This window comes from Styela clava, chromosome 7 (assembly GCF_964204865.1).
Source record: "Styela clava chromosome 7, kaStyClav1.hap1.2, whole genome shotgun sequence".
Classification (NCBI taxonomy): domain Eukaryota; kingdom Metazoa; phylum Chordata; class Ascidiacea; order Stolidobranchia; family Styelidae; genus Styela; species Styela clava.
In genome coordinates, this window is record NC_135256.1 from 19,777,315 (window position 1) to 19,792,718 (window position 15,404).

The 15,404-nt window shown below is 36.4% G+C and overlaps 2 protein-coding genes and 1 pseudogene across 2 annotated transcripts; 2 read left to right on the forward strand and 1 right to left on the reverse strand.

Moving 5' to 3' along the window:
* The first annotated feature begins 1,273 nt into the window (after positions 1–1,273).
* LOC120328530 (ADP-ribosylation factor 5 pseudogene) lies at positions 1,274–2,129 on the forward strand (annotated as a pseudogene).
* A 3,383-nt stretch (positions 2,130–5,512) lies between these two features.
* Positions 5,513–7,286, forward strand: LOC144425206 (uncharacterized). The gene is made up of 2 exons (XM_078114689.1): positions 5,513–5,884; positions 5,971–7,286. Exons 1-2 carry the CDS (start codon positions 5,815–5,817, stop codon positions 7,284–7,286), a joined length of 1,386 nt encoding a protein of 461 aa, XP_077970815.1. The 5' UTR covers positions 5,513–5,814.
* Positions 7,287–10,895: 3,609 nt separating this feature from the next.
* LOC120328847 (uncharacterized) lies at positions 10,896–14,596 on the reverse strand. Its single transcript, XM_039395395.2, has 4 exons — positions 14,301–14,596; positions 13,426–13,560; positions 11,552–11,778; positions 10,896–11,351 (listed from the first exon to the last, which is right to left on the reverse strand). Exons 1-4 carry the CDS (start codon positions 14,425–14,427, stop codon positions 11,166–11,168), a joined length of 675 nt encoding a protein of 224 aa, XP_039251329.2. The 5' UTR covers positions 14,428–14,596; the 3' UTR covers positions 10,896–11,165.
* Between the last annotated feature and the right edge of the window lie 808 nt (positions 14,597–15,404).

Consider the following 15,404-nt stretch of genomic DNA (forward strand, 5'->3'; position numbering starts at 1 on the left):
GAAGTACATGCAACTCAGATCTCGTGTTAGTTACTGCAGGCAAGTATGTGCCTTAAAGACATTTTTATGAGGAAAGAACCATACTTGGACTCGTATGAGCCGTTGTTACATAACCAGGTAGAGTAGCTTATTATAGGATTTCAATGACAGTTTCCACATGTGGCAGGCCGTTTTTGTAGTGTAATTAAGCACAATTGAATTGCTAATAAATTGGAGAAAATTTGTGGTATACAATCCGCGAACCAGTATATTAATGAATGCGAAATAAAAAAAAAACAAAAAATACAGACAGACATCTGAACTTCAGCGTCTCGTAAGGGAAAACTTGTATATATTACATGCGTACATAATTTTACAATTTTTTATAAAATCACCAACGTTTGAAATACACTTGCTGCAAAAAGATTAACTATATAATAAGTCAGTTTATGAATTTTAAGTGCTTAAAACTTTACCCGCATTGAATCACGTGGTCAAGTTTCCAACAGGAGTCCATACCAAGATTACTCATTACAGAATATTTGTCTCGTTGACCACCGAGCTTAGTCAAAGCATATCGCAGTTTAAATTTAATATATGAAAACCGATATACAGTATATATTTATATACGGTAATATAACACATATGATGTGCTGAAATATAGCAGTAAAACATACTAAGAACGAGCATAATTGGACAGGTCTGTCAACATGACGCAAAAGCAAAGAGCAGGTTTGTGCGCTTCGCTCACAGCGCGTGTAAGTCCGAGTCATATGCATACGTCCTGTTCTTTATATAGTCAGCCGACCTGGGATGTTACGTCAGCATTTTGAATACAATAAATCTTAAAGTGACGCTACAATTTTCAATGTGGCAGAAACGAAAACGACGCAAATATGTGGCCGAAAATAATTTGGTCATACATTCAAGCAGGTGCATCGTGTGTGCGTAACCGTTATAAGCAAGCTGTGCGCGTTTCATGCAACCTACTCACCAAGCCACGACTTCCTTTATAAATTGCGTATGCATGAAACAACAAACGTTTATTACTTCCTAGTCACTCTATGCCTCGAAATAATGTTCTTGCCGCACAGTAGCTACGTGACGCATAAACAGTGTTAATCTGCTGGTTATGGCACGAGAAGACGGCTGGCATAAATGACCAAGAAAGCGGAAATCGAAAAGTCGTGTTTTCGAGTGCGTTCGTTTCAGATTGTGGATTAGTTCAGACAGTACAGACAAGAGATATTAGTATTGATAAGTAATTCTATGATTTTTCAGTATCTTTGTAACCGTCTTATTCTATGCTACAGGTATTGTTATATATTTTTCTATGTCGTAAAATAAGATTTCGGAGAAATGGGAGCAGGGTTATGCGGTGGAAAAAAAGAAGTAAAGATGGTGCTTATTGGACTTGATTTAGCCGGGAAAACATCGGTTTTAAACCGACTGAGGTTTGGAGAAGCCGGCAGCACCACTCCCACCATTGGATTTAATTACGAGACGTTTGCATACAAAAACACAACGTTTGATATTTGGGATACTGGCGGTCAAGACAAACTACGAGATTTATGGAGACATTATTATGAAGAAGTGGACGGTGTACTTTTTGTCGTAGATTCAACTGATGAAGGTAGACTTAACGAAGCTAGAGATGAGCTACAAAAAGCAATGCGTGATATCCACCTTAAAGACGCGTTTTTATGCGTTTTAGCAAACAAAAGAGATTTGGAAAATTGTATGCCTTCGGACCAAATTTCTTCGGGTTTGCAATTGTCGAATTTCAAGGACAGAGAGTGGAAAACATTTGAAGTCAGCGCTCTGAAGGGTGTGGGACTTTACGATGCTTTGGATTGGGTATCAAGCGTCAAAAAATGACATTACTTTTTTAGTTATTTATTACATGACTTATATTTCAACGTAAACATTTTCAGTTAGATCATTTTACACACCACAGCAGGTTTTAGTATATTGTACTGAATGATGACTAGCCAGGCTGGTCTTTTCGGATGTAAGTCAGTCACTAAGTTTGTACTCAAAACGCTGTCACGAACATGTGTCTGTAGTAACTTTATATTGATCCAATATTTAGAAATTTAACTTGTGTATTCGTGTTTTAAACATAACGTAAAATACATTTCCAAATTTCACTCATGTCATTTTCTGATGGCCAGGCGTCGGCGAATCTTCTTGATGAAAATTTTAATTGGGCAGTCAAATCGGTACAAGCTATTTCGAATGTGCGGTCGAGCGTAAAATGAGGCGAGATCCCGGATTTGTAACGTATACAAAACAAGGGCATTCCGGTCATTCACAGTTAAGGAGATTTCAAGGTTGGGCCACTGTTATGGCCACGCTGATTAAATTATCTTATGCTTTGATAAAAAGCAGTGTATTTACTGGAACAAAGCAGGGAATGGTCTTAGCTACCTTCATTATGGAATGGGATATTATAAAATAATTTCTATCGTTGAAAATAAATTGACCACGTTCCAAGCTTGCCCAATGATAGGTTGTTCACAACTGTTTGCTGAATAAATAGTCGATATTTTTAAAATTTTATTTTGAAATCGGAGTTTTATAGATTCAATGGTGCATCTGTCGGAATAACTCAAAAGCGAATTCGATTCTTTCTTGGTCAGATCAATCTTTACCAGCGACCAGGTCTGTGATTCCTTGATGTATTTTCTCAGCAATGACTGCGGTTTATTATAATCTATTAAAAAATCTCGCGTCACCGATGAAGCAATATCACACCAGGCTATTTTAATTTCAAGATGGTTTTATTTCCTTGTTTCGTATTTGGATAACCAATAAAGGTTCAATATGAATGTTCGATTTATTGATGCCTTAAAATATATATATCATTACAACTTCCTCAGGTTCAACTTAGGCCGTCCATTATAAATATCGTGTAAAAAGTGTAAACAGGATACATTTAACTTGAGAAGATCCAAATATTAAATTTATTTCCTGTTGTTTACAATAACTCTCAAAAACAATGCAAATGAAGCTTCTCAGATAGTACAGAACAAATGTGCTGAATAATATCTGAGCGTCTTTCTCGCCATGTTTCTCATATTATGGAAACGGGAAATACCGTATCCGACCGAATATGGATGGGATCGCGACACAAATATATTAACATAGTCTATCGTCGTTTCTCCTTATATATTCATGTATTCTTTAATTTTGTTTTCAATTTTTACTGTTTAAGAAGATAGAAAATTTATAATTACTTATTAAATATCCTATCAATATACTTGCGAGTAATGCCAAGCCTAGTAATGTTTGTTTAAAGGCATTACAACCTCGTTATACAAGAAAACGTCAGCATAGGATCGCCATTAGAAACGTCGACCAGTGGTATTTTTCTCGCCCAGTGGCATTTCGGACGAACTCTATTACCAAATCTTTCTTTGGTTCTTAGCTTTGTAACTGCGATCAGATATGCATATTATTTTATTGTGTTTTGATTTTATATTTTTAAATCTGATTTATTTTCAACAGTACAACAAGTATGATTTCGCTGCACATTTGAAGGCTTGAAGCATCTATGAATATAAGTCCAAAAAACTGCATGCGATGCGACTGAGATAATTTTCGCCAAACTGCGCCCCTTTGAATTGAATTAGTATCACTTAGTTGAGGTTCACTTTTGTACCTATTTATTCAATGGTCAAATCGAAAGCACATGGAACATGTTGCCTTATATTCGAAAATGGCAAATGGATTGTTGTGAATTTTTAATACTATTAATGTCACGGAAATTAACTTAATCCCTGTTGCATTGAATTTATTGACTGCGTGTAAGTGCCTTGATTTTGATTTGAATTCAGTTATCGATTATCAGACACGACCTCGTCGAGTACGTGTCAGTTAGATGGTTTATGGAAATCGAAACTTCATTATTCCGAGATTTTCCAATGCCGGACCATTTACAAGTCTTGTGGCTTAAGAGTCATTTTCGATACAGCCCATGTAGGGAAATACTTGTTTTGATGATTTAGCTGAAGGCAATACGCGTTGCCAGCTAGGCAAAAAAATGACATGCACGAACGTAGCCGTAGTCATCCTATGTTTCTTTTATGAATGACGCAATAACGAGCCACCGTTTCCGGTTTAATAGCTTAAGCGGTAAAATTCATACAGATTTGTCAACTTCTTGACATAATATTGTGACATATTGGTTTGAATATGGCAGCTATTTCAATCCACTACCATCTCACTGAGAGTGCAATAAATTGGAAGGGCCTTATGTCGTGTAGGCAGGGGCGGATTAAGCCCTATTGGTGCCCTAAGCACTGAAGATTTTGGTCCCCCCCTCATGTGTAATTTAATTATAAAAACAATAAACCACATAAGTGTATTATCCATTAGAAATAATCACAACCAACAGTAAATAAAACAACTTTTACGAACATTTTTAGGTTTTTTAACTGTTATATAGAGCTGATATATATAACAGCCGTTTACTGCCGAAATGATATATCGGCAAACACGCAATATCGGGCCGATATATCGGTTGAGCTCTAATCATGTGGGAGTGTGACAATAAAGATTCATGCCTCCAGTCTCCACGTGAATCGAAATACCAAAGTATACAAGTCACAACTGTAGTTTGAAATTTTACCGGTATACCTGTAGTCTACCTCAGGGTGGTTCAAGGTTGCTAGGTTGTTGAAGGACCGCAAGAACTTTTGAGGAGGTCCCGCGGGCCGCAAGTCGGAGAAAACCCAAATGTGATCGAAATATCGCGAGTTTACTTACTTCAAATTTAATAAACAACGAGAGTTTACCGTTCTAATCAGACTATTATTATGTTGCATGGGAGGCGTTCTTTTAAAGAAGATATATAAAGCCTTCAGTTATTTTAAAGTTAATTCCCGAGAATTACCGTTGTATTTTGCGCATCTCGCGTTTGATGTCGCTTTAAATTATATTCTTTCGTGACAGATATTACTTGACATCAAACCAGACACTACTGCCACATGGCCGACGCCTAAAAACAGAGGAGTGTTTTTACTACAATAAAGGCACAAAGCGTTAGAAAAAGGGTTTGAATCTCGGGATCCCAACCCCAGTTGGAATAGCTAAAATAAACTCCAAAACGTTCCTCCATTAGATACAAACATACGCTAAAATTGTTCGGTGAGCCGCACGGAATGTATCAGTATGACAGGGTTTGGACCACTCTGGTCTACCTTATCAAAAAATTCCCGACTTCGCTGACCACTAGATCGTTGAAATGCGATCGTGGAACCGCCACATAGTGTAAATAGTTCATTGATCCGATTGTTGAAAAGAGAAGAATTTTTTTAAAACAAAAATGCAGCAACAAGGAGAATACTAGAAAGAAAAAACAACAACAATTTAAGAAAACGACTCATAGGCCCATTTCGTGTGCAAAAAAAGTTTCAGTGTTTATTTTTAATAAAGAAGGTTAATATCGTCACACTAATAAAAAAATTGCCTAAGTCACTTTTTGTCGATTTTGAGATTTTGGTATCGCTGGATTCGTTGGGGAAAGATCTATCTTTCTATGGTATTTAAACATTCATACCTGGTATAAATCAGCCGCTAGGGGGCAAAATCGAATCTGCCTATCTCAGGAAGTGGACTTAGGCAGATTTTGGTTTTGCCTAAACTGACTATAATTGAGATAGGCACATTTAAACACGCCTGCCCGCATCCAGTTTTTGTACGTTCTGGTGTCGTTACGACACTCTTCGACTAGCAACGCTTTCTGGTTCAAGTAGGGTGTACTAAAATATATATTTATTTCAACATCTGGACGCTACCGGCAAATAATTGTAGTGATCGAATATTAACAGTATGGAGTCCAGGAAGCTGAGAAACTATGCTCTACTTGGAAATGCTTCTGCAAATGATAGTGTCACACGTGGTAAGTTATTGAACGCCAAACAATGCGGATTTATACGGCGATAGTAGCGAGCGATCTTAATATGTATTCGTATTTAATTTTCACAGATGAGGTGAATGGAGTTGGAAGTTTTATAGAGCTTCAGCTCGATGGTTGCGAGGGGGATTCCGATGCATATTTATATAGTGAAAGTGGCTATTTACCGTTCCACGAAATACTGTATATTAATGTAAGTCTCGATAATCTGGACACGACGAGTATTTCGAACAATACCAATGAAGGCTCTTCTACCAGATCAGATGGCACTATTGAAACCTATGACGAGCCCTCACCTAACCGAGAAAAGAGACCAGTGCACGATAAATGGAAACAAAATAAAGGAAAAATCAGGCGCCTCCGTGGAAAATCATATAGAAACTGGAAAGGAAAGAATGTGCCCAATCGTCAACCAGGGCCACCATGTAGATCTGCATTCTGTAGCAAAGTCAAAACTCGCCAGTGTAACGTTGTAGATGAAGATCAAAGACTTGCTATGTTCATTAAATTTTGGTCTATGACGACTTGGAATGAACGCAAAATATTCATAAATACTCTGGTTGGGACACATGAGTTTAAACAACAAAGATCATCCGGTGTATCTAGGAGAAAATCTTCATATGTTTACAAATTAAAGCTTTCGAATGGTTCTGAGCTGCCAGTCTGCAAAGAAATGTTTGCTTCCACGTTTGGGATGCCTTGCAGAACTTTGGTATCTTGGATTAAAGATAAAACCTCTTCTAACCAAACAGCTGTTGTTCAAGCAGGTCCGAAAAGTGGAAAGTGTGCAAAAGTAAGTGATAGGGATAGAGAGTTTATAAAAGAGTGGCTCAGCACACTACCAACTGTAGACTCCCATTATTGCAGAAAATTGCCAAGTTACAGAAAAATAAAATTTTTGTATCTAGGCACCACAATATCTGCCATCCACAGACATTACCAAAATGTTGCAGAGGAAGAAAACAGGAGGGTCGTTAGTGAAGCTTATTTCAACGAGATTTTCCACAGATATAAATACTCAGTTTTCATTCCCCGAAAGGATCAGTGTGATAAGTGTGTAGGTTACAAACATGGTAACATGAGTACAGTTGAGTATAGCTTGCATATCAAACTGAAGGATGATGCTAGAAAAGAAAAAATAACCGACAAAGATTCTGCAAGTGCAAATAAATCCGTTTGGACGATGGATCTACAGGCCGTGCTTTTATGTCCTAGAACGAGAGCTAGTACCTCATATTACAGAACTAAGCTACAGGTACACAATTTCACTTTATATGGTACGAAATCAAAAGCAGGTTACTGCTACGTCTGGAATGAAACTGAAGGCAATCTTTCTAGTGAAGTATTTGCTTACTTGCAGTTTGAGCATTTTAAGCGAAATTTGTAATAATCCAGCCGAGCCGCATGCGGCTCTCAACAACTTTTCCTGCGGCTCCCGTTAATGTTTTAAAAATTAATTATTTTCAAAGGAACTTTTTCATTGAAAACTAATCATTGACTCGAAATTAAAATGCTGAAGTCTATTAATTAGTCGAATGGATTCCCCCGTGTTTATTTGCGTAGCGTTGACTAACCTATAAGATGCAATAGTGACGCAACAGTGAGCGTTTTCGCGGCCAATCGGACACTTTTCACTTGGAAAGATTTTTAGACATGGCTGTAATCATTGGCTTGCTTTCGTGGATTTTCAGTTTTTGTCGCATTTCCAGATCTTATGTATAAATCAAATAACTCGATGAATATTTTAATTTCTATAGCATTTTGATTTTGTTCCAGTAATCGAAAATAGTCTCGAAAAATGTGGCGATCATCTCAAGCAGCTACTGCACCGTACATCCTCAACGATTACGACCCGCTTTGAAAACTTATCAGAAATCAAAGCCTAAATAAATAGCTGTTCGGCTAGGGTGGGCAAAATGGAATTTTTTTCGAATCGAATAATTTGAATATTTTTTTTATACATAACAGGGATCCAGAACTTCGGAGGTCGATACTCCATTTGGAAATTAATAGAAACATTAAAAAGTCGGCAATAAAGCGTTTTTTAATGGGTAATTTTATCATAATTGCTGATTGTCTTTGTCACCGCGATCGTTTTGGCGGCGATATCCTTAAGTTGGTATTCTATATTTCCGCCCTTTCTCGTTTTTGCAAGAATAAGCGGTCGCCGAATATCAAAATTTCATATTTCTAGTATACCCTTGCGTTCACATCAGCGACAGCTGTTGAATACATTTAAGGACTAATTTTAGAACCAAATTAATTCTATTCTGAGTTTTATCCTCTGCCTTGGATTCGATCTTCCTTATCACCGCTTGTAAATTAACCGTGCATGTTTAAAGTGAACGGTAACCGAGATGCAGATATTTATTATAATGATATTTGAGTTTCTCATGCTTTTCTATGGTGTCCGTGTTATTTTAGTATTAGATAGATAAACCTAGCATATTTACGATTGCGTGAATCCTGCATGTTGATTTAAAATAGCGATTAAATAAATTGGCAATAAAGGCATTTCTAGGCCTTTGTGCCTAATAGAGGGTCAGACTCTAATTATACCTAATTCCTTCAAGTTTTATCGTTTTTTTTTTCAACAAAACAACACCCCGATGGCTATTATAGCTAAAATACTTACTGAGTAATGCTCAATTTTCTTTACGGAATTTGCAAATTCAGCACTTCGCTTAATGATTTCGATTATGTCATACCTTGAGGCTTAATTATTACTGCCCAAATGCTTCAAAATTTAACAATTGTAATCATTTTCGATGATAATAGACGCAACAATTCGTGAACGAGTCAGTGCTTTAAAGGGAGTAGGACTAGAGATGTACCGATACCACTTTTGTCGCCGATACCGATACCGATCCGATACCAGCTAAAAACGCCGATACCGATACCGATACGCCGATACTACAAAAAGGCCGATATTACCGATATTCCGATACCGATACTATGTAATTATTACTTAATTAGGTGTGCTGTGTAGGGCAGACGGGTTAAAACAATGGTCTTTGAGCGTTGTTCATAGTACACATTATTTCAGATCGAAAAAAAAGATATATCACATAATATGAAATTAATGTTTAGTGTTTGCTTCAACTGATTAAGATACATTGTACAGAAACGCTAGTAATCTCGGGGTTCAATTAGAAAACTCATTAAGCCCGGATGTCCCATTTGAACTTAATATGAATATCGCGACCTTCGAATATCGTTATTCGTGTTTAAAAGAATATCGAATATCACCCACACATTCTAGCGCCGCCGTCCTACGTTCAAATTAAAAGCATTTTACAAATATTTTATTTCGTGGCTAATCGTAATCGTCGACGCAATAAGTCAAAGCCAAAATGAAAGAATATCAATCAGCACCGACAAAAAGAAGGCCTACCTATAACCGTCGAGGATGTTTTTTTACTTTACTATTTTGTAATATAAAATATTTTACAATTGCTATCATATATTTTGAATTTCGGAATTCAGTTTATCGATGTCGACGGACTAAATGACACTCGTACTTGACGACAAACAGTCAGAACTTATACCCGTGCCAAAAGTCCATGTGCCGTTGATAAGGACCTCAATTCCACTGTATGATTTGAAACTGGGCGCCTAGTTGCTTTTTGTCATGTGCTGTGTTGATATATTTCTTCATAATTACTATGTAATATTAAAAATGTCAATATTAGAATTTGACAGCGAAAATGGCCAAATTAGTTGAGCTAGTTTGGCTGATGAATAGCTAAAAACACGTGAATCCTATTCTCTCGTGGGGGTGGGGACATGTATGGCTCATAGCTCACGATCTGTTCAGACAAAAAATAAATTAAAATGTAGTATTCCAACTTATCTTTTAAAACATTCTGGACCATATCAAAAAGATAAATATATCGGAAATATCGGCCTTGATTTAACCGATACCGATACATGGCCGATACCGAAAAAATGACCGATATTGCCGATACCGATACCCGATACCGATACATCGGTACATTTCTAAGTAGGACATGACATTTCTTATCCGGTTACAACTTAATGAGTGTTTTCCATACAAGTAACTCATACCAGCTTTTGGAAAAACTTTTGGTCATTTTTAAATCCATGCTATTTACATAACTAGAGTGTTTTAACGACCTAAAATCGCCTTTTTCACAATGAAACGCCTAAAAGTCATTTTAACATTTAATTTTAAGCAAGTTTATGTTCGGTAATGCAAGAAATGGCTAATGACATGCCACCAAGCATGCCGAGTGTAAATCTGGGAAATTTATTTTAAATACCTAATCTGGTTTGACGTTTCTAAATTTACGGAACGGTCGGTACGTTTTTTTTTTTTTTTGCAAATTGATGAATTGAAAGGATACGTTAGGTGCAAAAATAAGCATATAACACCACAACGCAAAGACGACTTTTCAAATTTTTTCTGATAGCGAGCGCCTTTGGGAAATATCGCACAATTCACGATTGAGTTGGAGACGCTCGAGTTCGGTGTCCAAGCAGAGCGGCGCAGGTCACGTGGTACCGGATATCCGAATCGTAAAATGCCATTCGAATATTTTATTATTCGAAAATTTTGCCCAGCCCTAGTTGTTACGTGTGTTGTTGTTACGGTGACTTAGTATTTTAATTACGCGCTGAAGGTTTGTTGCTATTTTACCTTGCGTTGTTTGTGTGCGGCTCTTCATACCTTTGAGGTTTGAAATGCGGCTCTGGGACTAAAAAAGTTTGAGAACCACTGCTTTACACTCTTGAGAGATGAAAACCACACCTTGTGGTCAAATCCATCCATGGTAAAAAAACTGACAACAAGCATGCAGTGTCTTAATTCAAGCTTCAAAACTTCAAACGAAGTTTATGCGTAATTCTAAATAAGCACCCCTCCAGATAGACATATGAAAAAAATAAACTTACTCGTCAGATTTTTTGCATCTTGTGAGGAAATAAGGCAAGCTCAGATGAAATAATACAGTAAAGTAAACGATACAAATTTATTGTCAACAATATAGAACGATTGAATTTGCCATACCCTTTCAGAATTAAGTTAGATTAGCCATGAAAATAATGAAACTTGTATGAAATGCGAAAAATTATCACCTTTAAACCAGTCCGTTATGTGATAACATCTGGATAATTTTTCTATTGATTTGTTTTATTACTTTTTACTGCGTTTAATCGTCTGATATTTAATTGAAATTTTGGGCTTTATCCGTGATAATAATATATTTTCGACTATTCACCAAATGCACACATTACAGCATAATGCTTATGGTTCGGGAAAAGAACACACCACACCATACGTAAGATGAGTCGCATCGGCGTTCACATAATCAAATACGTGCCGTTTCTCCACGTACAGATACACTTTGTTCCAGTTTTTTTGGTAAGGTGCATTCAATAATCCAAAATAAAAAAAACTACCGTACGCGTCTCTCGGAGTTAGTATGCCGGTCTGAAAACAAAAATGAATCTTACGATGGTGAAACCATTGTCTGAATATTTTCAGTAAAATCACAAAACGCATTCAAATTTCATCGAAAAAGTGAATAATGCCCCTCCAGGCTGTATATCATAGGCCAATCGATTTTTTTTTTTACCTTTGTTAAAAATATATGAACAAACGATATAATTTTTGATAAACGAATTTTATACCATTGGGTCGATCGTCACTCCCATCCACACGCTAGTCCACTTTCGATAAGAAGGCTCTCTCGGGCGGATTTTATTTGATATCAATAACATTATGTCGGCATTCGGAATGACAGCTATTTGCATTGACATCTGCTTGCAAATATCAACTGCTTTGAAATAGTCAACTTCTTGTTTGCGACGAACTTCTACCCAATAGCAAATTCCATTGAAACTGGTTATGCAATACTCTAAGAAAAAAAAAATCGAAAATACAGAGGTCCGAAGATGGTGTGTTAGGAATTGCAAAAGTAAAAAGAATAATAGAAGAGAATAATAAGATAGGATTTATATAATTTCGACTGAAGCAGTATAAAATTCAATTTATTCCAATTGCAACTTATTTCAGGGGTAAAAATGAACATCGAGTTCAATTTTGGATTTTTCGTAATAAGCTGTAGTTTGTAAGCTGCGCAGATATTCCAAGATGATATTGGACACGAAATGTACACATGGATCGACTTGTTATTACGGTGACGTTATAATTCTTATCCATGTTCTAGTTGTTATTAAAAAAATTCTTTTGTCATTAACTACTGATGGGCTAATTGCTTTGACATTTTCGTGGTTATAGGTTTTAATTTTTGCTAGAGGGCTATAACTTTTATTTATTTCAGATATTTTTGTGGACTCTATGGGATTCGTTCCTTTGTTTGCGATGACGTCATAAAATAAATAAATGCACACCATTGGGCGGTTATGCGTTTTCGTCCATGATCGTTGCGTACTGGTGATCACTCGAAGTCAAGAAGATTTCGGTAGCCTACTTCTACCGTACCGGTAATGTGAAGGATTATGTAATACGTTTTTGCTCTCGTGCCCATATATTTGAGCATCACTCTCTTGTTACTTAATGCGATTTTGTTACTTATCGATCTTAAGATCGGTAAGTATATTGATAGGTATTTGTCTGTATGTATGTCTGTCTGTATGTATGTCTGTATGTATGTCTGTCTGTTAGATGCACGCGATATCTCACGAAAGCGAGATTGAATCTGCTCCAGATTTTGCATGTGCATTCATCTTATCTCGGACCAGTAGCCTATTGATTTTGGGCGAATTATGTCGTATAATTAGCGAGTTATCAATCAATTATTGATATAGTGATCTAGATTTTTGTAAACCGAGAGAATTTTGAAACCCGCCGAGTGTGTGTGTGCGATGCGCAGTGCGCGAGTTACAAGAGCGGATGAATCGAAACTGCAGTTTCTGTTTTGGGGGATCCCCTAACTATCGATCGATAAGTCTTCGGTTTCCAACCGATATTCTCGTTTTCTTATCGTTATATATTCAATGAAAATTTCACTAAGCAACGGTTTGGCACTTCATATGGAAATTCTGATCACGTTCATATCTACTCCTATGCATTTTCGCGATACCAAGTTATTGTTTTAGTTACCAAAACAAAGATATTTTCAAGATCAAATATGAGTAACGGCGTATAATCTTTTTTCCTTCTGGTAATTAGAGTTTTTCAAACTGACTTGGTCAGACTGATCACCTCTTTTAAGTAAAGGAAAGAAATTCAACAACTAATCCTGTTTCAGATGCGAATAGGCAGACATTTTAATGTTAAAACCATCAGCAAGGCATTGAACATGGGTTGATGTCTTAAGCGTTAAAACACTTTGAGATGCAAACATTAATATATTTGTACTCAGTAAAGTATAACTTTGCTCAAATCTCCACCATTGCAAAAGTAACTTCGTGCAGCAACATTCGCGCTGAAGATCGTTTTTGCAGAATGTACATTTTTCACAAATAAAACTGTTCTCGCATGCTGTTCCTTGCCGCCAAAGCCATGATATTGCATAAAAAAATGTAGTTATACCACTTACCTGACAAGTCAGGTGGTGCCCCTACAGCTCCATCACCCTTTCCTTTAGGAAGCAAAACAACCAACAACGCAATCAAAACGGCCACTAGCACCAGTGCGATAATTACTCCAACCACGATCTTTTTTCGCTTCGATGCTGAAAAATTTTGTTGAATTACGAATAACATTAAGGTTGCTAATTTTGATATTGTGTCGATTGCATATACATGTGTATCAAAGGCTGAACATGAAAATGTGAAATTAAAACTGACTTTGAATTTACGTTCACGAATAATAAAGCAAGTTTTGTCTCTGTTTCCTGGGGTATGCACGTATCAAGTTCAGAAAGTTTGGCAAATGAAAAATACAATGTAAACGTGCATACTTCTCTTCCTTTGTTCATTTTTATTAGTCAAAGTGCTGGGTTACAATATCATAGTCTTGTATTTTTTGGAAACAACTTTGACTTCCGTACAGTCTTGCTAAAATATTGTTTTTGAACAATGCTCGTCTTTTTCTTCACCTGATTAATGAATTCCTTCGAAGTCATTGTATATACACAATTAAAAATTTAAGTAAGTGTCTCCTAACAATCTTTCTTGATTTTGTAAGTTTCGAAAAATATGTCCCAACTTCTCTGAATTGCTAAAGCTCAACGGACCGCGTACGATGACAGTATGGGACACAATAGCATAGCAGTTATATATAAAATAGATTGATAAACGAATCAACAATCATATAGTTTAAATGTAATGTATTTGCTTTTGTAATTACAGTATTGCACAATGAACAAACAGCAGTTTATCATCAGCAATCGATAACACACTGCATTTCGATTGACTACATGCAAACTTTTGTGTATACTAATTGATCTATTCTAATATGTAATGTATTTACCGCTTTCAGCTGGGTTTGATCCAATGTGTCCGTTGACACTCAGTTTCGATGGTCGATGCTCCAATGTTATTGCTCTACGCCAGCTTCCTTTAATTTCGTCGTCAACATGTTTCCTATTCGATGTCATGGTTGTTACAGAAATTGGGAAATGGAAACGTACAACTTCCTTGAGGACAACTTTCAAATGTGTTATGAACAGTGAAGCAAATATGTTTGGTACTTTCACTAAGTTTAGCAATCCACTCCACTTACAGCAATCATTTTACATTAGCACCCTTTGAGGCATGTTCATCCAATATCCCAACTTAACTATCTTAATATATGCTATTATCCATCATTTACTTTATTTGGTTTCTCTTTCCACCGCAGTTTTCATGTATACTGCAAATATATCACACAATTTGTTCTAGCAAATACTGTCGATATATTAATACTTAAAGGTTATTCTCAAGCATAAAAATGTACTAATAGTAATTTGTTATAGCCATATTTGTTTTTACCTAATTTAATTTCAAACTGCGTACAATAGACAGAAATTCTGGCTCAAGTGACGCAGAAATTACATCCAGTATTTTTGAATAAATGAGTTTTTTAAAGGAAGTGAATTGAACGTGTGATAAAATATCGACATGTCAATAAAAAAAAAGAATGCGGCTAGGTTAACCGGTTCAGACCAGGCCTTGAAAAATAGAAGCTGAAAGAAATATTGACTGCTCGACAAGTGTCAAATGCGATTGGCTGATGTGCTATTCAATTTAGTGGATTTGAATCCACACCAGGTCGACTGACCCGCAGAGCAAAATTACCAAATGTATTAAATAGTTGAGACGTGCTTGTCAATTCGCCGGTCTATTTCAAATGTGTATGATTCCATCAGCGCAAACTTGTCCAATCGTGTTTTGGTCCATTTTCACGTGACTAAATTTATTTCGGGCACGAACGATTTTACCAAACCTAACTGCTGATAAGATTGACTAGAATAGCATCCATTCATAAATCTTACATACGATATGATCCTTCAGAATGTTACATACTATACCTTATTACTCGGTTTGATGTTTCGCAATTTACAAAACGGTCCACTAAGTTGTTCAACTTACGCTT

What these genes read in the sequence shown, in the direction of transcription:
- LOC144425206 (XM_078114689.1), top strand. Translation starts at nt 5,815, where the DNA reads ATGGAGTCCAGGAAGCTGAGAAACTATGCTCTACTTGGAAATGCTTCT. An exon ending in AAATGATAGTGTCACACGTG is followed by an intron (nt 5,885 to 5,970) that starts GTAAGTTATTGA and finishes TAATTTTCACAG; the next exon opens with ATGAGGTGAATGGAGTTGGA.
- LOC120328847 (XM_039395395.2), bottom strand. Translation starts at nt 14,427, where the DNA reads ATGACATCGAATAGGAAACATGTTGACGACGAAATTAAAGGAAGCTGG. An exon ending in ATCAAACCCAGCTGAAAGCG is followed by an intron (nt 13,561 to 14,300) that starts GTAAATACATTA and finishes AAAATTTTTCAG; the next exon opens with CATCGAAGCGAAAAAAGATC. An exon ending in GAGTGACGATCGACCCAATG is followed by an intron (nt 11,352 to 11,551) that starts GTATAAAATTCG and finishes TTTTGTTTTCAG; the next exon opens with ACCGGCATACTAACTCCGAG.